The sequence below is a fragment of the Myxine glutinosa genome, chromosome 4, assembly GCF_964187855.1.
Source record: "Myxine glutinosa chromosome 4, kmMyxGlut1.1, whole genome shotgun sequence".
NCBI classification, from domain to species: domain Eukaryota; kingdom Metazoa; phylum Chordata; class Myxini; order Myxiniformes; family Myxinidae; genus Myxine; species Myxine glutinosa.
In genome coordinates this window covers 112934957-112959366 of record NC_136264.1, presented here as the reverse complement: position 1 = coordinate 112959366, position 24410 = coordinate 112934957, and the positions used below count along the sequence as shown (strand labels likewise).

The 24410-nt window shown below is 40.7% G+C and overlaps 1 protein-coding gene across 24 annotated transcripts in view; it reads right to left on the bottom strand.

Moving 5' to 3' along the window:
* LOC137417608 (vinexin) overlaps nt 1–24410 on the bottom strand; it is a 361763-nt gene that overhangs the window by 152706 nt on the left and 184647 nt on the right. For 15 of the 24 annotated variants that reach the window (XM_078776281.1, XM_068103523.2, XM_068103521.2 and 12 more), the window contains 6 exons: nt 15824–16168; nt 14192–14285; nt 12224–12414; nt 9343–9412; nt 3976–4026; nt 2220–2388 (listed from right to left, as the gene is read on the bottom strand). In XM_078776281.1, coding sequence (XP_078632407.1) covers nt 2220–2388; nt 3976–4026; nt 9343–9412; nt 12224–12414; nt 14192–14285; nt 15824–16168 — 920 coding nt within the window. Of the gene's footprint in view, nt 1–2219; nt 2389–3975; nt 4027–9342; nt 9413–12223; nt 12415–14191; nt 14286–15823; nt 16169–18860; nt 19317–24410 lie in introns of those variants that run through there. The other 9 variants (XM_078776283.1, XM_078776282.1, XM_078776286.1 and 6 more) reach the window with 6 other exon arrangements.

Genomic DNA, 24410 nt, shown 5'->3' with positions numbered 1-24410 from the left:
GCCCAAAGTCGTCTCATGAGCACGGCGCATGGGCAGCGAGAAGGCTGAAATGCTGTCACAGAATTATGACATCACACTCAGCCAATGCAGCCAAGAACCTCAGGTTAAGAACCCCTGCTTTAGACCCCTAATACCTATGAGACCCCAAAGACCCTTTAAAACCCCTAAAACCCTCAAGACCCATAAACACCCTTAAAGATCCCAAAGACCATAAAGACTCTTCAGACCACAAAGACCCTATAAGACACCAAAGAACGTAAGACCATTTAGACTCCAAAAACTCTTTAAGACCTTTTAGACCCATAAAACCCTTAAGACCCCAAAGAACCGTTGGACCCCTAAACACTGATAAGACCCTTATGTCTCTATAATTAGCTTCACATTTATAATGGGGAGTAGTGTCCATGCTTCAATGGCATGATTTGGTGTCCATGATAATTTCACCCCATTATAATCAAGTAGGATTTTCCCGATGCCACATGGGGCTTTTCTATTTTCCACATGAGACTTTCTATGCAATGTGGGACTTTTCCATTCCATGTGGGACATTTCCCAATTTGACCCAGATTATAATTTTTGTGATTTTATTACTGCAAAACCTCAGGAGTTTTCCCAAGATATCAGATTGAAACGTCCAAAGCTTATGTGTACACATATGTACTGGATATAAAATCTGGTCAAAATTAGTTAAAGGTCAATGCCATCCAAAACAGATAAAACACCTCTTAGGTGGCAATTCGAAAATGTATCAACCAAATTTATTGTACACAACATTCCATCATGTCAAACATTTGATAGGTCAAACCTTCCAAAGTACCAAATTGCTGTTTCCATGGTAGCTATTGCTTATTTAGATTTTACAAGTATCATGTCATGCACTACATCTTTATGGATTCAGCCGAAATTGTGTGGACAAGTTGGGGATGTGACAAGGACGAATTGATTCCATTTGGGTGAGGATTCGGATCTGGATACTAGAATTTTTTCAGTGATTCTTCACCATTGAGATATACTAGGGCATTGCCCGTACTATATCTATATCTAAAATTATATCCCCCCCCTCTATTTACATGAAATGGTTTGGTCCAAAGCGAACGGCTTGCGAGTACGGTGACAATCCCCCCCCCCTCTATTTACATGCAATGGTTTGGTCCAAAGCGAACGGCTTCCGGAGTTTGGTAAAGAAATCGCCACCGCGTGCACAAACGCGCAGGAAAGCGAATGAATCGCAAATTCGTTTTTATTAGTTTTAAAACATAGTTTAACGCCAACATAGTTTGCAAACGTGAAATAAATGAATACGCTGTCAAATGTGCCATCCGAGGCAGAGTGTGTCCTCCACGTTCGGCACACGCGATCGTTCGCTGCTCTCTGATTGGTTGAATCGTTTTTTGGACATAGCTCGGTAAGTAATTGTCCGATTAATATGAAACCTTGAAAAGGCACATCCTCGGGTCCCCAGCAATATACCTGGCAAGTTTCAAGTATATCGGACCGGTAGTTGTCGAGAAACAGCGGTCACAGACAAACAAACAAACGTACAGACGTACAGAGATTACTGGAATTATAGATAGATATATATATATATATATATATATGGCCATATCTCAAATCAAATGTCTTCACCATATCATATAGGACGATCTCTCAAAAAGTTAACGACAGATTCAGAATAAACTTGGTGGACAGGTTGGGAGTTTGACAAAGACGAATTGTTTCGCTTTTGGTGAAGATCCGAATCGGGATAAGAGAATCTTTTCTTTTTTAAGTGATTCTTCACTATTGAAAGATGAGGCCAAAAATAATATATAGCACAATATTTCAAAACGTTTTGTATGGATTATGCCAAAACTTGGAAACCATGGTGATGAGTTGGGTAGTTGACAATAATTCGTTTTTGGCTTTGATCTATCAGCTGCAGATCCGGCCTATCAGTGGGATGTAAAATGTAAACCTTTCAGCCTGGCAAAGGTATGTGTCTTACCGAGAGCCATTCTAATAAAAATATGAATCACCGCCTACATGTCACATCTGAAAAAACAAGCTCGGTAAACGACTATTTCTGGAGAAGGAGCGGGTGATAGAAATATTAATGATAATAATAATACAATATATTTTCAAAGAATATAACATAAGTTACTGCAATGAGTGCAAATGTATGGAAATATGTCTCATTCCATACAATCTGCATATTTGCTATAATTTTGTTGACAGATAACCTTTCTGTTGATGTGAGGGAAATGGGAAGTTGTATGTGAGCTGGTAGGGATGATGTCTTGCCAAACCCAGTGTTGTCCAAGCTGTCTGACAGGCTTTTAGAGCGCGGCATGCAAGTCTGAGTCTTTGTGGCTTGATGTTGCTGCGTTAAGGTCTCCCTGTGGTTTGGGACTGGAGAAATAAAAGAAAACATTAAGACTCGGATTTTGATCCCAAGATTATCGATTACCAAGTTAACCTCATTTAATAGTCATTTTCTTTGCTTTACGAAGTGATGAACCACGCAGAGATACTAAATATATTTAGAGGGCTACCTTGTTTGATATGATTGTTTAAAACTGCCCAGCATAACTTAAGTTCGTTTGAAACGATGGAGAAACCAATTTTAAATTTAAATGCTCGTTCCTTTGGCATGAGAGCACATGAATCATCACTCTGCCACGTTTCCAATGCAACATTAATGTGCAAAGAAGCCACCTTGTAATCAGCTTTCACTGCTATGTTGATGACACCCAGATCTATCTGTCCCTCAAACCTGATGATGTGCTCTCTTCTACAATTCTGAATTCCTGTCTTTCTTAAATTGAAATATGGATGTTCATTAACATTCACAAACTCAATGCTGTGAAGACTGATACATTAGTCCCTGGCCCCTCGACAGTCGTAAAAAAGCTTCAACCCCAGAGAGTGAAAATTATGGGGTTCAACACCTGACCTCCGCTTGCATGGTTTCCAATATAGGTGTCACCAACTCTTTCCCAATATTAAACATATTGCCAAATCTGTAAATTTACTTTCTTCGATATGCACAAAATTGCCCAAATCCACTCATGCTTAAATTGGAGGCCAACTGAAACTTTGAGGCACCATGCTCTCTCTCATAGCACCATGAATGGATTACTGCAACTTACTGTTAATAGGCTTACCTGCACTTCTCTCAAGCCATTACAGCTCATTCAGAATATGGTTGCCAGGCTCGTAGTTGATGCTCATAAATTTGATCACCATTATAATGCTCAAAATACCTCAATGGCTCTCAGTATGCCAACATAGAAATTTTAAAATATTTCTGATAACCTTTAAAGCCAAAGATAGCCTGGTGTTGGCTTAGCGGTTAGGGTGCTGGCTTGGGATCCTAGGATCCTGGGTTCGAATCCCTGTCGATCGCTGAATTAACACCACGTGGGTTGATTCAGCCTGTCATCCTTCTGAGGTCGGCAAATTGAGTACCAGTTCACTGGTAATTCCCTGTGTGTCGCAAGAGGCGACTAACAGGTTTGGCGGCAGGAAGGGCATCCGGCCGTAAAACATTGCTTCAAAAAGGGGACCACGGTGCCCGAAAAAGGCCAACCCCTGCTCTATGGGGAAAAATGGCCTCGAAAGGTGGTTCTTTAAAGCCAAAGATAAATTGTTTCCTGGTTATATTTTTGGCCTAATCACATCTTAAAAGAAAGATATCTTCGCATATCCAGAATCTCCTGGTACTGTCCTCACACTGGGATAAACATTTATTTTTGCGACTGAGGATTTTTCACATACAGTTCTTAACTTTTCAACACCTTGAGTTTTTTAGATATGCACAGCCTCATCAATTACAGTTTTAATACCTCTCCTTAAATTCTCATATTTTTACAGTTGTCTTTTCTGAATTCTTACCGTGGTTACCCTTTCTTTTTTTTAAAAATGCTTCATGATTATGCCTCTAAATAAAGAGAATGAAATAATAAATTGATTAATTGATTGATTAATTAAGCTCACCATTCTCAAAGTTCCAATCTGCAGTTGTAGGCATGTAGTGCTCATAATCATCTGCAAATACAAATCACCGAGCAGTGATAAATGCACAGAAAATATCCAACATGAAGTGAGAATTATTGCAACTAATGATTCACATGTCTGAAAAGATAATGAGGATAAAATATCTCTAAAAGCTGACAAATAAAATGATGCAAGTGTTCATAAAGGACCACTGAAGATGAAGTGTCGAATCACATTGCCCAACAGAATTCTGAGCCATTTAGATTGAGGGAATGGCAGTCAGTGTAATTGGGGCTTCCCGACCACGATTGCTACTTATTACAGTGATTAGCATGTCTGAAAAGATAACCCAGTGTGGGAAGCATGTCTCCCAGTGAGTCGCCATGGGCTTAACCCCAATTAGAGTGTAACCCAACGAAATTGGCATGAAATTGGCATTGACCTTCAAGCCTGGCAGTAAACTATAACTGCTCTGCATGGTTATTAGTATTAACCATATTGCAGACCAATTTGTACCAATATAGTGTCAGTGCTGTGGCCTAGAATAATTTTTCAGGCTTTGTAATGAGCTGGTTGTGTGTGTGTGTCTCTCGCTGCCTCACAGTTAGCATCCATTAAAATATTGAGTGAGTTTGGTCCAGCTCCGATCAAACAAAATCCTCATATAAGAGGCTTCGCACCTTCACCATTCGCCCATGACGAATTTGACCCAATTTTGAAAATACATCCAAAATGTACTTTTGGCGGTGAGAAAAAGTCAAAAGGGAAGCTTTTACCCAACCTGACATGTGACAGAGATTGAAGTTAATCGTTTATTTATGTTTTTGCACAGTTATCCTACATAGACAATATTGTACCAGCAGACAAAAGCGAAGACATTTCACAAACATGTATTCGCATCTTAGACAACCACATTGATTTTCACTATTTCTGCTAACAGCAGTTAGAAATTGCTGCATTTTGACTGCTGAATAAGGGTAATTTTGCCTGATGCAATAACCTTAAATATTTGAACTAATCCCAATTATGCTGTATTAGCGAAGAACCTTTACCTACTAGCAGGTTAATTCCCACAGAGTTATGGGTGGGTTAATTCTCCCAGAATTACGGGCGGGTTAATTCCCCAAGAACTACTGACAGGTTAATTCTCCCAGAATTATGGACAGGATAATTACCTCCACCACCAAGGGTAGATAGAGGGTATGTTTTCACCCCTGTCTGTTTGGCGGTCTGTCTGTGTACAAGATATCTCAAAAAGTTTTGTACGGATTCGGACAAAGTTTGGCAGAGATGTAGCGTATGTGACAAGGACGAAATGATTAGAGTTTGGTGAAGATCCGGATTCGGATCCGGCTAGTAGAATTTTTAAAGTGATTCTTCACCATTGGGAGATAGGGACAAAAACGACAAATAGCAGGATATCTCAAAAGGTTATGGATGGATTTCGACGAAACTTTGTGGACACGTTAGGTGTCTGACAAGGACGCTTGGATTCGATTTTGGTGAAGATCTGAAAATGGATTCGGATATGAGAATTATTTAATTTTTTAAGTGATTCATCACCATTGGGAGATAGGGTCAAAAACGACAAATAGCAGGATATATCGAAACGTTATGGACGGATTTGGACGAAACATGGTGGACACTGGACAGGTTGTGTGTGTGACAAGGACGAATCGATTCAATGTTGGTGATGATCTGGATCCAGATCCGATAGTAGTATAATTTTTTAAGTGATTCTTCACCTTTGGGAGATCCGGCCAAAACGTTACAAAGCAGGATAGCTCAAAAAGTTGTGGACGGATGATTTTGATTAAATGTGATTATGTATTGTGATTTTCTGGTCTACTACAAAACCTAAACTGTTAACCTGGCGGAGGCATGCTCTCTACTGAGTGCTGTTCTAGTTTCTACTAGAACACTCGTAGTGACAGAATCTGGTACACACAAAACCGATTATACTCATAGTCTGCAGTCAACGTGTTAAAATCATTATTTTATTAAAAGTAGAGTATATACCTAAACACTGCGTGGGGTATCATGTTCTATGATCCCTCTAGTGAGATACTGTATCGTACGAGCAGAGTACCCATCCTCTGGGTGGGTCAAGTTTGCACATTACTTGCTGAAAAAAGTAGTCTGTGTTTTGCAATAAGACTATAGATGTTTGCGTGTTGTGTGCTTAAAAGGTTATCGATGGTTTAAAGGTCCAAAGGGTACGTTCCAATCGAAGTTTGTGCCAAAGGAGTCGAAAGGGTCAAATCTCTGAAGCATGTGAAACGGATCTAAAAGGGTCCAATGGTCTAAAGCTCTAAATGGTCAAGATTCCAAGTCATCTATTCTGCCTGAAGGATGAAAGATGTCTAAATGGTGTTAAGGTTTAAGAGGTCTAAAGGGACTTAAGGTGTGTAAAGGTCTTTGGGTTCTAGGGGTATAAAGGGTATAAAAGGTCTAAAGGTTGAAGAGATATAAAGATGTCCAAACTGTTTAAAGGGTCTTAAAGGTAAAAGGGGTCTTCAGGGTATTGGGGGTTGTCTTGGGGCTTAAGGATCTTGGGGTCTTAAGGATCTGAGTGGCCTAATGGGTTTTGGGGATCTTATTGGTCTTGATGGTCTTAGGGTCCTTGGGGATCTTAAAGGGTCTTTGGTGTCTTAAAGGGTCTTGAGCGTCTTAAAGGGTCTTAGTGGTATTTGGGATATTAATGGGTCTTAGGTGTCTTAAAAGGTACTAAGGGTTTTTAGGGATTTTGGGGGTCTTTAAGATTTTGGGTGTTTTTAGGGTCTTATGGCTCTTACGAGTCTTTGGGGTCTTTGGATATAAAGGGTCTTGGAGGTATTTATGGGTCTTAAAGGGTCTTCAAAGGTCTAAGTGGTCTCAGCAGTCTAAATGGTCGTAAGGTACATGCCAATAGTACGTAATTAATAGAGGTACCTGTGGTCAAGAAGTCACTGACATTCAAACAGTACCATACGTAATTACTCGACATCTAGTCACACGGCTATAGATGATGGATGTGTCTGTCTGTCAAGCCGCATGTTATTTCCAATGACGGTGAATTTTAAACAGAATATTGTGTGAAACGTAATGCTTTTGAGAAATGACACTGATTATATAAATATATAACCACATTTAGAGGCCATTTTTCCCCGCAAAGCGGGGGTTGGCCTTTTTCGGGAACCGTGGTTGTTGTTGTTTTTTTGGTCCCCTTTTTTGAAGCAATGTTTTACGGCCGGATGCCCTTCCTGACGCCAACCCTTTTTGCCGCCTTTAACAACAAACAGGGAATTACCAGTTAACTGGTACTCAATTAGCGGACCTCAGAAGGATGACAGGCTGAGTCAACCCCCCTGGCGTTAATTCAGCGATCGACCGGGATTCGAACCCAGGATCCTAGGATCCTAAGCCGGCACCCTAGCCACTAGCCCAACACCAGGGTTAGAAATGACACTGATTACGGCATCAATTTATAATGTCCCTTGAAAGTGACGCGTTGTCGAAGGCTGCCCAGTTTAGACTGGCACAGTGACCTTTCAGAGTGCTTTGTAGCACAGGAAGGAGGAATGGAAAATGCTTTGAACTTTTGAACATGACCTCAGCCCTTTGACGATTTAACACCTGACTGTTGCTTGCCTGCTTTGACCGTTTCACATCCATATTTGGTAGTACTTTCTTGTACTGTCAATTACTTGTCCAAAAAATCCCTGCTATGTCAAAACTACCAAATCATCCATTGAGTTACAAGTTAAAATTATAAAAATGTCAAAGGTTACGACAAAAGAGCATCAGATTTCCATGGTCAGAATATTTCACGGAACACTAATTCTGGTTCAAATTCGCAGAGGATATTTTTTTTTAAATTGTACATGTGTGTTATGTATCGTGTATACGTACAACTTATTAATGTGTACGACATACTAATATTCCTGGATTTGCTAAGGCAAGGCAGTCTCAACATGAATGATATTACAGCTAACAGCATGAATAACAGGCAAAGAACAAAGGGAAATTAAAATATTGAAAGAGCACACAAAAGATGGGTTGTTGGGAAAGAAAAAAAATCTCATTAATTGTGAGAATTGGTCAGCCTGGTTTGGATATATTCCATCTGAGCACTTGCCGCATGATGATATGACTTCAGGTTTACATCCCATATCTTACTATAATTATTCACCAAATGTCTGTCTATCCATCTGTTCCCAGGTACCGCAAAAACGGCTGAACCGATCGCAACGAAATTTTGGGTGGGTCATGCTGGGACCCCCTGGAGTAAAGTGGGCTATATTGTTGTTCCAATTTTACAGTTTTTCCAAACACTATGGAATAATATTTACCGATATGAACAGTGATGTGGCTTTTTTTTTAAATTCTACAAATACTGTTTAGATTTTGATGATTTCCGTGTGATATGATTTAACGGATATTTATATAAATCGTGAAAAATTAAAAAAGCCTTCAATTTCTGATATTTAGCCTTTTCATTTGGGCCTCCCAATTGAAGCCCCGCCCGGAGGGCGGGTACCGTTGCTAGTCCTAATAATTTATTTGTTGACACCTACCGGTAATGCCTTTGTAAGTTCATGTGGAAGTGCAGAATGTCTCCTAATCTCCTTATAAATGGCATGGAAATATTGTTTCAAGACTATTGTTTCATAAGACTTTAAAATGGAAAAGGAAGGTATCAAATTAAATTTGCAGTCAATCAAATCCTGGGCTATAGTTATGCACTTTAAATGAAAGACAAAAAAAACAAACATACAAGACCTTATCGAGGACATGGCCCACAACAGCACGTTAAAAATGTGACTTATAGATTTTACATTTTAAAAAAGTACAACTAAGCCAACAAATAAAAACGAAATGTGCTAATAATAATATAAATAAAGAAATAAGTTACGGTTATATGTCAGGTGTGGAGATGGTAAAGTGTAAATAAATAAATAAATAACACAAATTTGTGTTGGTCATGGAGTTGGTAAAGTGTTCTCGAAAGCATATACAATCTGATATTATTCTCTCCCGTGAATAAAAAATGCAAAAATTCACAAATAAAATCGTATCTCCCATGACTTTTGCCTATACTCCCAAAATAATTTGATGTGCCTTATGTCCAGATATGAAAGAAGTGCATCCAGTCATTTTTGATGAATGGCTCGCCGAACAGACGCACACACATATCGGTCTGGTCGGGGGTAAAAACTCAAAAGGTTGGACTAACATCCAAATAAAGACAATCTTCAAGCAGATCTAGCTTAAACTTGACTTTCCACAATAAACAAATATACAAGTAAGTTTAAAAGCATGCGAGGATGGAGCATAAAGCTAATATGTGACGTCAGATTGGGGTCTTGTGTTATCTGTTGGACCCACCTTTGGGCTTGTGTACCGTGTGGATTTGTTTAAACATGCTCTTGTACCAGTCCTTCGGCTTGTCCACCACCTGAGGCACAACCACATGTGTTGCAACCTGTACATCATGTCTCTTCAGGAACAGTTTTACAGGTATTTATAATGGATACGCAAGGAAAGTTTATAAATGAAATGTGAACAAACAACAACAACAACAACAAGGTTGAGAAGCGAATTAATTAAATGCATGAACAAGGACAAGAACGAAAAATTAAAATAAAATAAATTAAAAATTAAAATACCTAAAAAATAAATAACTAAAAAATTAAATAACTAAAAATTAAAAAACTAAAAAAATTAAAAAAATTAAATTAAAAATTAAAAAAAAATTAAAATAACTAAAAATTAAAAGAACAAGAAGCTAATTGAAGGATATGTCTAACAAACCTATACAAAAGGAAAGGACATCTGCGATCTTAAAAAGAAAGTTTCCATTTTGTCATGGTACATAGTAAACCTGCAATCAGGTTGTAAATAAAGCCAATAGGTATGTTCACAAACCGGAAATTTTACCGGGAAACACACAGGTGCACAGGAAGTAAGATTTGCATCATTTGTGACGTCAATAAATGGGAACCAATAATGAGCATGTCGGTGAAAAACATGGAAGACAGTAATGATTCAGCTGGAGTTTGCGTCGTTTGAGGTTCAGTAGTTGTACAACCACAAACCGCATGATGTAGTCAGGTTCACCATGTCAATAAATTATATTTCGTTCAAAATCATGGTAGATTAGCAAACCTATACATTTTTGGAAAGGTTATAGCATAAGGAAACTAAAAATCAATGTTTACATTTGGAGAGATACCTGTATGGCGGCCATTTTGGATTTTCAAAATGCCCACTGTAAAATACATATTTTGTTCTATTTCTGCCTCTAATTACCCTAAAAACTTTTTAAAATATACTAAACCTATATTTTCAGGGACAAGGAATCCAATGAAAGTATCAAATTAGTGCTATGGGGAATGGTAAGACACGAATCAAAGGTTTTGAATTGCAAAATACTGTCTTTATATTCGCGATAAGTTGCATAATCAAATACATGTTATCATTTTGTACAGGCAGTTAATAACATCAAAATGTGTCACAATAATTCATATCACCAAACATACACAGGCAGTCAGCAAAATCATATATACACATGCAGTCAGTATAACTTCACATCTACACAGGCAGTCAATGACAAAATATACACAGGCAGTCAATGGCATCAAACATACACGATTACAGAATATGCCATTTAGAGTTCGTCATCACTGTCCTGTGTGTCGTATCCGACAATATAGTCCGCATCGTTTTCACAGTCCGTTCCACACAAGCAAAGGTCGGTCAAATTGATTGGCAAATCGAATTGGTCGAATGGTCGATCGAATCGAATTCGATGAATCGAATCAATCGAATCGGTCGATCGAAACGATTGGTCGAATGGTCGAATTGGTCGAATGGAATTGGTCGGAATTGGCAAATGTAAACATTGATTTTCAGAATTTCCATGTAATAACGTTTCCAAAAATGTATAGGTTTGCTAATCTACCATGATTTTGAACGAAAAAACATCGTGAACCTGACTAATGGCCCAACTGTCATGGCCTGCATGGCTCGCAGCCACCCAACTTCCACACAGTTCACGGCCACTCCAACCTCATTACCGTTAGCACAGTAGTGTGAACTCACACATTCTTCTATAGGATATATTTGCAGCTGTGGAGAAAGCCAATACCAGTCTAAAAGGACAAGGAAAGTCAGTTTTGTTCACCAAATGGGACACACAGGTGTTCAACCGCATGTGTTCCTATGCTACCGGTGGGCACAATATGCTTCCAACAGCACCGCAAAGCACGGTTGACCTGTAACTCAACCTTTCGTCCTGAAGATGCATTGCACTCACTCGCAAGGTAGGCTACATCTAGTGCCTCACAGTTCAGGTTACCAGCATGGCCGAGTGCAGTGTTTCCATTCTTCAACATATATTTTAAGCAATTTAAAGTTTTGCTTTAAGCAACCATTGAAGCAAAGTTTTTTTTTTTTTTCCTGTATACAAGATCGAGGCTCGTGTAAGAGCTAACATTAATCACAAAAAGACAAACTGACACATAAAACATAAGATAAAGGGAGCGGGAGACAAGATGGGGAGAGAGGGGGAAGCACACAAGTACAACATTTGAGAGCAGGGACATCGGGAGATCTGTGGGAGAGAGAGGGCTTGGGGGGAGGAGGCACAGGAAGGGGGGGGGGGGGCGGTGGGAGAGGTAAAAACACATGGACACTGCTAGGACTTCCAGGACAAAAAAGCTTTGACAATCCTCTAGAATACTCATCTTGTGCGAGCTATTCAGAAAAGAACCAACCTTCAGGATATGGGTTTCATCCATATGTACCACATGCTTGGTGTAGCTGACCACTAACTACTAATGAGCATGACGCACATGCTGGGAATCGCAATTGGAGTGAAGTTGGCTACTCATAATGACGGCTTTATATACTCTGCACTTGGTAGCCATCTTGACAGCTCTGCAACCACAACTGCTTGCAGAGGAGATCAAATGCTGTGCAGCTGAGTGCATGGCACATGGTGCGTTCAATGTCCACATGAGTTTGGCAGTGCTACCTGATGTGGAACAACGACTGATAAATCTGATTGTATCATCTATATAATTGGTGGCTACAGCAGGTACAGTCTCTGGCAGATGTTTCACATTCTGAGGTCACATTGATTATGCACATGCCGATCATCTTCTTCGTCTTCTTCAATTAATTATAACTTCCAAGCATAACGGAATTGATCAGTCATTTAATTATCTATGAATGAGTAAATCAATGTTATAAATCTGGTGCTTACTGATCGCACGGCCAAAGGAAGACCACTCTCATCCACTGGTCCAATGCCGCTGTAGTGAGGTGCTTTCAGCACAGTCACCTTCATCTCCTGAGAGGCAGCACTACCAGCAGGAAAGTATGTGTCTGTGTGCAACAAGCCACTGTCATAAGTCCGGGTCTGGTAAATGGCACCTGGTGGAAGCTGCTCACCTGCTGTCACATGGTTTAAGACAGAGGAAAGGTAGGAGTATAAACAGGCCAACCGAATGTACTGGGACAATGCAAATATTATCTTACATGTTACTGCTGCTTGAACATGATGGGACAATGGCTGCACAGTTCGACACAGATGCATTTTGTGTAACTATAGATAAGGCACAAAGTATTGGGAGGTTTAACAAATTGCATTTGCTGCCTATTGGTGCATTTTTCATACAAGGATGTGAAGCAAAAATAGATAACGATCAGGCAATAAGTCTGAGATGAAATATGATGGGTTGCAACAGTTTATTCGACCGTACAGCCTCGTGAGCGTGCCAAAGTCTGAAGCCTCGGCCTCGTGCCTGGTGTGCTTATATCTTCTTTATTTATTACTCATTAGACACAAGCAGAAGTACCCGGCGTTGCCGGGCGGGGAAGGGGGTGGGGACCGTGGGATAGGAGGGGAAAGGGGGGTTGGAGGGGCGCGGGGGAGTTTGGGGGGAGGGGGGAGGGGGCGAGGGAGGCAGGAGAGGAAGGGGGTTCATCACCTTTTCGTTGAATATATTCTGGTGAATGTGGCTCACGTTTCTGAGTTAAGTGTGACGCCGGTCAGGAAGAAGAAGAAGCCGTACTACCAACTTCGTACACTTCGGGAATTGTTTGATTTATTTGTGTTCAAATGTCTGGTGGTTGTTTTGTATTTATTTTTGCGAATGTGTACTTGTATATAACTGTCATTAATTTTAAAAATGCTTAGGCACTCTCGAGCGATTTAGGCACTAGCGAGCGATATCGAGCGAAATCCCAAAAAACCGAACTTTTTTTTTCATACTTTTTTTTGCCTAAAACAACCCAGGCACTCACTGATGAACCTCTGAAAGTTTGACGAAGATCCGTTCAGCCATCTCTGATAAAAATGGCGACACACAGACAGACAGACCAACATCTCTCTTTTATAGTAGATTATATGGATGTGAATGAACACTCGTTTTACTCTACAAGCGTTGCACATCACATGCAGCGAATGCCACCTTCCTGCACCTTGTATTCATTGTTATTTAAAAAAACGCTTCTGTACACCACGCATGAGGCTCGGTTTGCAAGCCACCGTCTACAATTCCAATAGAAGAGACGATAACTACTCTTTTATGGAAAATGTTTTTTGAGTTTGTTTTATCCTCAAAAATAGACCATAGTGAACACACATTCGTGTTAAAATATCGGCCTTTAAACCCCACCCTTATGAAAGGGGACAGACGTCTGTACACAAACACAAAGTTATATTGTGTTTCATATGGCAGATAAGACCACTCTCTACAAGGACAATAAATCTGAGTTCTTGGATGTTATTTCACTATTGGACCACCCTCCACGAGACTCGACGATGTTGATTTAACAACATGGAATTTATTCGATAGAACCACCTTTGGAGGCCATTTCCCCCCGCAGAGCAGGGGTTGGCCTTTTTCGGGCACCATGGTCCCCTTTTTGAAGCGATGTTTTATGGCCGGATGCCCTTCCTGCCACCAACCCTGTTGGTCGCCTCTTGTGACACACAGGGAATTACCAGTGAACTGGTACTCAATTTGCCGACCTCAGAGGGATGACAGTGTGAGTCAAACCCCCTGGCGTTAATTCAGCGATGACCGGGATTCGAACCCAGGATCCTAGGATCCCAAGCCAGCACCCTAACCGCTAAGCCAACACCAGGCTCTGGAATTTATTCGATAGGAAAATCATAACTAAGCATTCTCACTCCATCCCCTCTTGCCTTACTATGGATACTGACCTCCGGTGGCCGGTCCACCTTGTGTTGATGGCGATCTTGGCTGCCCATCACTAGTTGATGGAATTGAAGCAAACTTTCCACTTGGCGAAAGATTCTGTCAACAAATCACATGGAAATTAAACATGGAGTGGGTTTCTTAAACAAATCAACAACACCAATAAGTTCACTTACTCATTCATCTTGGCTGCACAAGCAGGCTGGTGTTAGGCTTATTCAAACTGTTAGTAGCTGCAAAGTTATTTAATGTCAAATTAGAAAACAAGGCTTGGAAAGTTCAACATGCAAGACTGTTTAAAGTCCTTGTCTACAGAAATTAGTAAGTGTTCCGTACATTTATAGCTGTACTTTATTTATGTTAAACAAAAGTGATATTGAAGTGGTGGTCATAAATACATTCATTAAAATGAACCAAATACACCACCCAGTCAGCCATGTATGCTGTGATTTCCACTGCTGTATGAAACGATGGAAACATCTCTGGTCTGCCTGTTGTAGAGAGCTGCCACCAGAAACAAATCGACCTATTTTATGAATTTCATGAAATCCTTACAGCACCGAATTAGTCAATGCAACAAATGAGATATGTGGCTGCTTCCTTTCTTTTGCAATCCATGGTTTGTGTGTACATCATCATCTTGCACGACACCTTTTAGGACACAACGACCAAATGATGCTTTATCTCCAAACGTCTCATTGGGAGTCCAAAAGACGAGGTCAAAACGTTCGATAGAATGTTGCATAAATGTACACACTGGCGATGCAAGTGTCCTGATAGCAGTTATGATACCTGCGATTCCCTAAAGAGGATAAGTATGTAGCGTAGAAAAAGAGGCCACCAAAAAACTGGATATTCTTGTGATTTTTTGGGGAAAAGAAATCTTGGATCATGGAGGAGCTAAATGACAAAGGGAAGCAGGTTCCCAGACAGACAGGGGATCAAAGAAGACCAAGACACAAAGACATTGCAAATGAATGGATGAGTGGCAAAGAGGAAAGTGGATGAGTGGTGTTCAGCGAGAGTAAAGGAGAGCAGAGGTGTATTTGGGAAAAAGCATGAAGGGCAGCAATCTTGAAACACTGCAGGTAGGGGCTCAAGCCATCAGACAAGGAGAGTTGGTTCCACACACAAGAGGACAGAGGGATGAAGGGATAGAGGTGACCATTCAGCTTAGATTTAGGGAGGGTAATCTGGTGTGTCATTTTGGATAACCAGAATAAACACACATGATGTTTCACGCATGAAACATAAATACACACGAATAAACACACATGATAATCAGAATAAACACAAACAAACTACACATACTTAAGTCAATCGCTGATGTGAATGCGGCTAAAGAAAGTGGTAAGCCAAACTGCTGATTAATGGAAGGCTGTTTGAGATTGTGCAAAGATGACTACATAAGGCAGGTTTAAGGACTGAGTTTGGGTGAGGTAAACACTCGGAGAAAGAGCACCAAGGAAGGCATGCTAAGAGCAAGCATTGGCTTTTCAGCCATGAGTCTGTCACGTTAGACATGAGGACAGGACATCGTCCTCTGCATAACAATAAAGCTGTCCAAAAGCAGCCATTCAAAGGTATCTCATTAGTAGGCAGCGACTCCACGGGAGAAAACATGCTCGGCTATTTACATGTGCAGCTTCCTCAGTGAGGGTGGGGGATGGTGTGAGTGAGTGGTCATGTGGGCCACAGTTGAGAGGTGCAAGTAGCTCTTCCAGGATGCCAGAACACTCGCTGGCTGTGCGTGAGGAGGGTGTGGAATCTGGCTCAGGGGGCTGTGCACCAAGTGGGGAGGGTGTGCGAGTGAGCTTTCGCTGCAGGTGGGGAGGGATGAAGTCATCCAGTGTGAGGGAAGTGCCAGTGTCGAGCAGAGGTGGGGTAGAGAAAGAGGCCAAGATATGGTCCGATGCAAGAGTAGGGGTGGTCGTTTGGTGTTCCGACCCACCGCCTGGACCCTTCTCTGTGTGCTCGTCAGGCTGCAGGAGGGAAGGCGGGCTTACAATCAGTCAGATTCTCACAGTTAAGCAGGTTCTCATGCTTTGCTTTGTACCTCCACTTAAAATGAGTGAAATGAAACATTTTAAAAGATTTCATATTGTTCTCATTCATATTTCAACATCACCATAATGCGTATTGTTAAGTTGTTCAAAATTTATTTATACAAGAAGAAGATGATTTGTAATACTGGCTACCACCGGGTGGTGTCATACGATATACATTTAAATAGAGATAATTGGGGTCTTCTCCCACCCTGAATTCCCTTCCCCAGATATGCTACCCTGGCAGAAACCAGACTTGGGGTTCCCTTACGCAACGTGCAAAATTTGTTTGGATTTGGTTCAGTCGTTATTTTTCGTTTTTGAAGCATATATAAATATATAAACAAACAAAAATACAATTTCCCTTTTATAGTAAAGCCTTTTTTTTTTTTTTTTTTGTTGTTGTTGTTGTTGTTGTTGTTGTATACAAGATTGAGGCCGAGGCCGATAAATAATTTGAGATGGTTTATGTTCATCAGATACTGTTCAACATGATGCAAGGATGAATTGGTCACCGAAATAGCATTGTGAAAATTAAATATGGAGCAAATTTAAATGCATTCTACAATAAAAGTAGCATTCTACAAACAAATAATCAAGGTAACTTTGAAAGTCAGGATGTCAAGGGACGGTTACAAACTTAACTAGAACGGCACTCGGTAGAGCGCATACCTCCACCAAGCCGAACAGTTTACGTTTTGTATCCACTGATAGACCGGATCTGGATCTAGACCTGAACCAAAATCTAACTGGCTTGTTCGTATCATCTAAGCAACTCATCCACCGAATTTTGTCATAATCCATCCACAACTTTTTGAGATATCCTGTTCATCAAGATGTGTGATCATGTCAAAGAAGGAAGCCAAACTGTAACTGGTTCTAGGTAAGGAGTGGAATATTTAGCCCAGACTAGCAAAATCAGCACGTCATAAAAGGCATGGACTTATTCACACATGATAAACACTGAGTTAATGAAGTGTTTGGAGCACATACTGTAATTGATGTGAGCGTTCAAGAGATTAGTCGATATAAACTACACCAGAAATGAACTTGAGTAATATATGCTGCTCAAGCAACAGGGTAACACTTGCCTACTGGGTCTACTTGAATTTACTTCTTTTTGATGTCAATTATGGGCTTTCAGCTCAAACTTTTAAACAGGATATGCTCCACGCTATGTGATCTATATCACTAAACATGTAGTTGGAAATGTCTTTCTGGATTTTTATTTGATTTGTTTCATGGTAACACTGTAATTTGGCGAAGACTAAGCAATTTTAGTTAAACATAGGGGCAATACCCCTGATGCTCACCTGGTAGAATGAACAGTATATTGCACTGAATAAAGGTATTTTAAACCAATTTCAATGGTTGCTAGAAGACATGACAGCATGTAGAATCATACTAACATAATCATCAGACTTTAATCAAACAAACAAAAAATACCTATTTTGGGAGACAACCCGCTCCTTCACCCAACCCGTATACCTCCTCAGACCACAATTTTTGTAATGCCTTGAACAAACATTGGTACATCACGGGTGATTAAGGTTGTGGTTGAAGTTTCATTGACATTGTGTGTGTAGTTTCAGAGAAAAGAGCAAATACCAACATGCCCTCCCCATAGACCCTGATTTTTTTTTAATGCTGGCAACAACCGTTGGTACTTCACTCGTGATGAACGGAATATTGTGGACACGTTTCATCGAAATTGTATGTGTAGTTTCAGAGAAGAAAGCAAATACCTATTTTGTGGGCAACCCCCCAGTGGACCCTCACGGACCGATTTTTTTTTAAATGCCATGAACAAACTTTAGTAAAACACGGGTGATGAAGGTTGTCGTCAAGTTTCATCGAAATAGTGCGTGTAGTTTCAGAGGAAAAAGCAAATTCCTATTTTGGGGGGGGTCAAACCTGGACCCACTTTGACCCCCGGTAGACCCCCTTAGACCCAGATATTTTTAATGCCGTGAAAAAACCTGTCACAACATAAAAATATAATTTGTGCCAAATTTGGTCACAATCCCATCAGCGGTTTCGGAGAAGAAGTTTCAAGTGTTTACGGACTGATGGACGGACGATGCGCCATCGCATAAGCTCCCAGGAACTCCGTTCCAGGTGAGATAAAAATCAGTGCTTCGGCCTGTTCTGAAACTTTTTGATAGTAGAGAGGCAAGTCAATGAAAACAACATCAACAGCATTTAGGTCAGAATAAAGAGCATATAAATGATTCATTTTTTTGCATATGAAGTCGAGGCTCATGAAAGAGACTTTCAGTGATGTATTTAGTGTCTGAAAGAATACTGCATCCATAAGATGTATTAAAATGTACAAAACGCTGCACTGTAGTCATCCACAAAGTATTCATGCTCACACTCAAATATATACTCACTGCTCAATAGTATATCCCTCCTCGGGTCAGTAGTACAGCTATAACCACAGTAGCACTAATGGTGTTAGCAGCACAGAATATCCTTTTTGAAATTATTGCAACGTTTGGAGAATTAGTTGCCATTTCACACAAGCAGATTTATACAGCATTCCTGCAGGAATAAGGTAGCAGCTTTCATCGAGAATTGAAATTTGCTATTAAACTGTATTCAGACAAAGAGACATCCAATGACTAACATTTGAAGGCAGCACCGGTCGTTTCAATGAAGAAACTGTTATTGAGGAAAATCGGCTGGTGTTGGTGGTGCAGATGGTGGTGTCCTTTTGCTCCATCAGTGTTTCAGTTGAGAACCGTGGCCGAAGGCAGCTCGGAAACGGTGCTGGAGGTGTTGGTGTCCCAGGCAGTTCCCCGATGGTCGAGGCAGGACCTGTGTTGGACTGCGTAGTCACAGTGGATTTTGGTGGTAGGTGCAAGCCATGCGTGTGAGTCGTGGAACATAGCGGAGAGATGAGTGAGGTCACAATTTCCACTGAATTGTGTGGCTCACTTTGCATGGTGAACTTGTCTGGAACGCATTTAGACATTACCGCGGTGTTGAGGACATCAAGCAAGTGCGTGGCGTCAGCTTTAGGGAACCAGCATCTATGGGTCAGAGTGCCAGCAGCCTGTGTAGTGTTTGAAGAAAGTGAAGAGTTAATGGCAGCAGGAGATGTAGAAACAGGGCTGGTGTGGTTGATTGGGAAACTGACAGAAGTGACAGCATGCGAAGCTTTAGAGAGGGGCTGCCATACTGCATTGACCTTTGAGAGTTTAGCATTCTGATAAGTGGTGCAAAATGAACACAAACAACCCGTAAACAAGAAACAAAAAAACATAAATTATTTATAAAGTAAATGGAATAAGAACAAAAAATTATTTATAAGGCCATTTTGTTTTTGTAATGTGTGATGGTTGTGAAAATCGATGAGATGGGAAAATAACAATGCGTAAAATGTACCACACAAAGGGTTCAACACATTGTGCCATTTGGAGGGAACAGCACCTTGCATGGAATAGACAACATGCTGCAGAAACATCGGAAGGATATTTCTGAATATTTCTAGATAAATCGAAATTGTTGTAAAATTATGATATAGAATCAAATAAATAAAAAATAATTTGCAATTAACTTGTTACACAAATAGCTCATCCAAAACATACCAAGTTAGCTTTTTCAGCTCGTCTACGATGGAGTCAAGATGAACTGTTAAAGCCATAACAATATCCTTCATTCAGACCATCCTTCCCTCCTTCCTTGTTAAAGCCATAACAATATCCTTCAGTCAGTCCGTCCTTCCTTTCTTCCTTCTTCCATTAACATTTTTTCGTTTTCCCGTACTCCTCCGAGGCAGCTCAACGGATCGTTTTAAAACTTGGACGATGATTCATGATGTCGATGCACAAAGACTAACAAAGCCCTTTTTAAAATTTCCATCCAGGTGGTGCGATAATTAGCTAATTAACTGAAAATTAAATCCTTCTTCCGGAATTTCAGGGATTTCACACATTTGGGGCAAATGTGCAACTCCCTTTTCCACCTCACTAGAGCTAAGTTTTCCGAACCGGATTCGTCGTGTTTTTATGTTATAGCTTTGCCGAGGTGTTGCTGTTACATCTCATGCAATATTTCATGTTAAATCGTACGTTGTTTGTGCTATTTCTTGAATATGTTTTGTATTGTTGAATGCCTAACACAGCACTTCTTGGATAGAAAATTAGAAAATTATTTGTCTCCATGTTCCTCCTCCCAAATATCTTACTTCTACCTCGTCAACATTATCCTATTTCCCCTCCTCATGTCAAAACATCAAAACAAAATAAACATCTTTATTTTTCATTCCATGAGGATCTTATTCCTACTTGAATTTTTTTCTGCCTACTTCCGGTTATGCATTCCCTCTCCCTCTTTTCTCAATATCTACAAGTTGAATCTTCATGAAATAGAAATGCTTCTTCTTCCTTTAAAAGTATCTAAAAGTGCATTTTAACCGTAAAATCGCCATTAGAAATGCTACATGTGTTCTTCTTCACCATGACTGATTTCAGTTCTTCTTCACAAATAATATTTTCCAAAACTGTTTGTCAGCTCAGCACTTGGTCCACCAACCATTCACCCGCACGTACAGCACCACGTTTGTTCATGCCTTCAACAAAATATATCATCTCCCGTCCCATGATCGTTCTGTCCGTTTGTCAAAATTGGGAATTTGGAATCAGCATCCCTCCATTTAATGTCCAATCCTGCCGCTTCCACCCCACCATACTCCCTCAAAGCTTCATGCCCCTCCACTCCACTAGCAGCCTGACTCCTCACACCACCCGCTCATCCTATGCACTAAATTCCACAAAATCTGCCCCCTCAACCTATTTGCTTCCCCCTATTTTGTGGTGCAGTCTCATTTAAAAATACTAGGGCATGCCCGTACTATATATATATCTAAAATTATATCCCCCCCCTCTATTTACATGAAATGGTTTGGTCCAAAGCGAACGGCTTGCGAGTACGGTGACAATCCCCCCCCCCTCTATTTACATGAAATGGTTTGGTCCAAAGCGAACGGCTTGCGAGTACGGTGACAATCCCCCCCCTCTATTTACATGAAATGGTTTGGTCCAAAGCGAACGGCTTGCGGAGTTTGGTAAAGAAATCGCCATAGCGTGCACAAACGCGCAGGAAAGCGAAAGAATCGCAAATTAGTTTTAATTAGTTTTAAAACATAGTTTAACGCCAACATAGTTTGCCAACGTGAAATAAATGAATACGCTCTCAAATGTGCCGTCCAAGGCAGAGTCTGTTCGCCACGTTCGGCACACGTGATAGCTCGCTGCTCTCTGATTGGTTGAATCGTTTTTTGGACATAGCTCGCTAACTACTTGTCCGATTAATATGAAACCTTGAAAAGGCACATCCTCGGGTCCCCAGCAATATACCTGGCAAGTTTCAAGTATATCGGACCCGTGGTTGTCGAGAAACAGCGGTCACAGACATACAGACATACATACATACATACATACACACAGAGATTACTGGCATTATAGATAGACTAGGGCATGCCCGTACTATATATATATCTAAAATTATATCCCCCCCCCTCTATTTACATGAAATGGTTTGGTCCAAAGCGAACGGCTTGCGAGTACGGTGACAATCCCCCCCCTCTATTTACATGGAATGGTTTGGTCCAAAGCGAACGGCTTGCGAGTACGGTGACAATCCCCCCCCTCTATTTACATGAAATGGTTTGGTCCAAAGCGAACGGCTTGCGGAGTTTGGTAAAGAAATCGCCATAGCGTGCACAAACGCGCAGGAAAGCGAAAGAATAGCAAATTAGTTTTAATTAGTTTTAAAACATAGTTTAACGCCAACATAGTTTGCCAACATGAAATAAATGAATACGCTCTCAAATGTGCCGTCCGAGGCAGAGTCTGTTCGCCACGTTCGGCACACGTGATAACTCGCTGCTCTCTGATTGGTTGAATCGTTTTTTGGACATAGCTCGGTAACTACTTGTCCGATTAATATGAAACCTTGAAAAGGCACATCCTCGGGTCCCCAGCAATATACCTGGCAAGTTTCAAGTATATCGGACCCGTGGTTGTCGAGAAACAGCGGTCACAGACAAACACACAGACATACACACACACAGAGATTACTGGAATTATAGATAGATATATATTTTCTACACCTGTTAAACCACACCCCTCCCACCCCAACCCCCAATCCCTAACTTTGTGGACGCCATACATCCAAGGTCTCCGCTCCAACCTGACAGAACTCTCAATCCAGGCCGCTGCCGATAAACCAGACATCATCTGTTTAACATAATCCTTCCTCGCACAGGACATTCCTGAATCCTTAGTGTCTCTGCCCAGTTACGTATTATAATAACTAGGGCATGCCCGTACTATATATAAGCTAGGACGTGCCCGTACGTGGGTGCCCGTTCCTTGCCAAAAAAAAAAAAAAAAAAAAATTTGTGTAGGGGTGTGTGTGTGTAAACATCCTAGGGCGTGCCCGTACGTGGGTGCAAAAAAACATGCGTGCAAACAACAACAACAAAAAAAAACTTTGAAACCACGTGGCAGTAACGACCACAGAACCCCCCCCCCCCTCTATTTACATGAATGGTTTGGTCCATTCGCAACGACCACAGAACCCCCCCCCCTCTATTTACATGCAATGGTTTGGTCCAAAGCGAACGGCTTGCAGTGTTTGGTAAAGAAATCGCCATAGCTCGGTAACTACTTCTCCGATTAATATGAAACCTTGAAAAGGCACATCCTCGGGTCCCCAGCAATATACCTGGCAAGTTTAAAGTATATCGGACCCGTGGTTGTCGAGAAACAGCGGTCACAGACAAACATACAAACACACATACACACATACACACATACACACATACACACATACACACAGAGATTAATGGAATTATAGATAGATAATAATAATAATAATAATAATAATAAAAATAATGATAATAATCTTTATTGTCCCATATTCTGGGAAATTATACTTTGGTGACACCGTAAGTTAACCATCATAAAAACATAAAAGACAAAGGGAATAAGAAAACAAAATAAAAAGATATAAAATAGGAAGATGGACGAAACAGCAAAATGGCTCGGAATTTGAATTTAGCATTTGAATTTGCACATGGTACAAATTACTTTTTGAAAATGTTCTTCTTCATCGTCCTTACATGAAAGCGTCTCCCTGATGGCAGTTTTTCAAAAGGTCCGTTCAAGAAGTGACTTTCATCGGTACACACCTGCACCGACTTCCTTTTAAATGCTCGCAAGGAAGTCGTATTATTGTCTCCTCTGATTTGATAGGCCTGAACTACGCCTAGCCGACTGAGTTGCACCTTACATCAATAACTCAAATTTCTCACTGCCCTTGGACTGATCTTACACCTCTGAACCCAAGGAGTACCTCTAGCTGAGACTTCCCCTCCGCTCCCACCTCTTGTTTGTCTATGTGTTGTACCATCCTCCAAACAGTGACGATTCCATCTACATCTCTCTCAGACAACATGGACAAACTTTTAATCACTCAACCCAACTCTCTCTTCCGTATATGTGGCGATTTCAATTGTCACCATGCCAATTGACTGGGTGTCGGTAAATCTCTCACCAGCCATGGCATTTCATCTCTGAAACAACTTGCCTACTCTTCCTGGAAGGCAAGTATAACCAAAGGCAATCTCATTGCATTCTAAAACGTCTCCAGCAAGTGTGTGTCCACTCTCAAGAGAGCCAGAAAACAACCTCTGTCCAACCTCAAGAATGAACTTTCAAACTTGTCTCCCTCCTCTAAAATCTGGTGGCACCTTGTTAAGTCTGTTTGTTGTGTATGCTCCTGTGGAAGTCTAAATGGACTTCCAGTTGTTCATGAGATGTCTTTCTCTCAAGAGTAGGCGAGTTATCGCTGGCATCTTGTTTAAAAAAATTTTTTATCACTCGATTTAATTCTCAGGATTAATAAATGTCATTTGTTGTTGCTGTTTAAAGGCAATGACAAACCTCCAATGATGGCCTCTTCCCACTAATTGTTTAAATCCTCACGGATCAAGACAAAGACAACAGTTATTAAAGTTTTCAATATATTGTTGCGGATATGAGGATTGTGTTTTTTTTTATTGTGTGTATTATTATTATTGCTTTATTCTGAGCCTCCTTGCTCCAGTGTGTAAAGGTCAAAGGGCATCCCATAATTAGTCCATAAAGCAAACACGTCAGCCAATCAT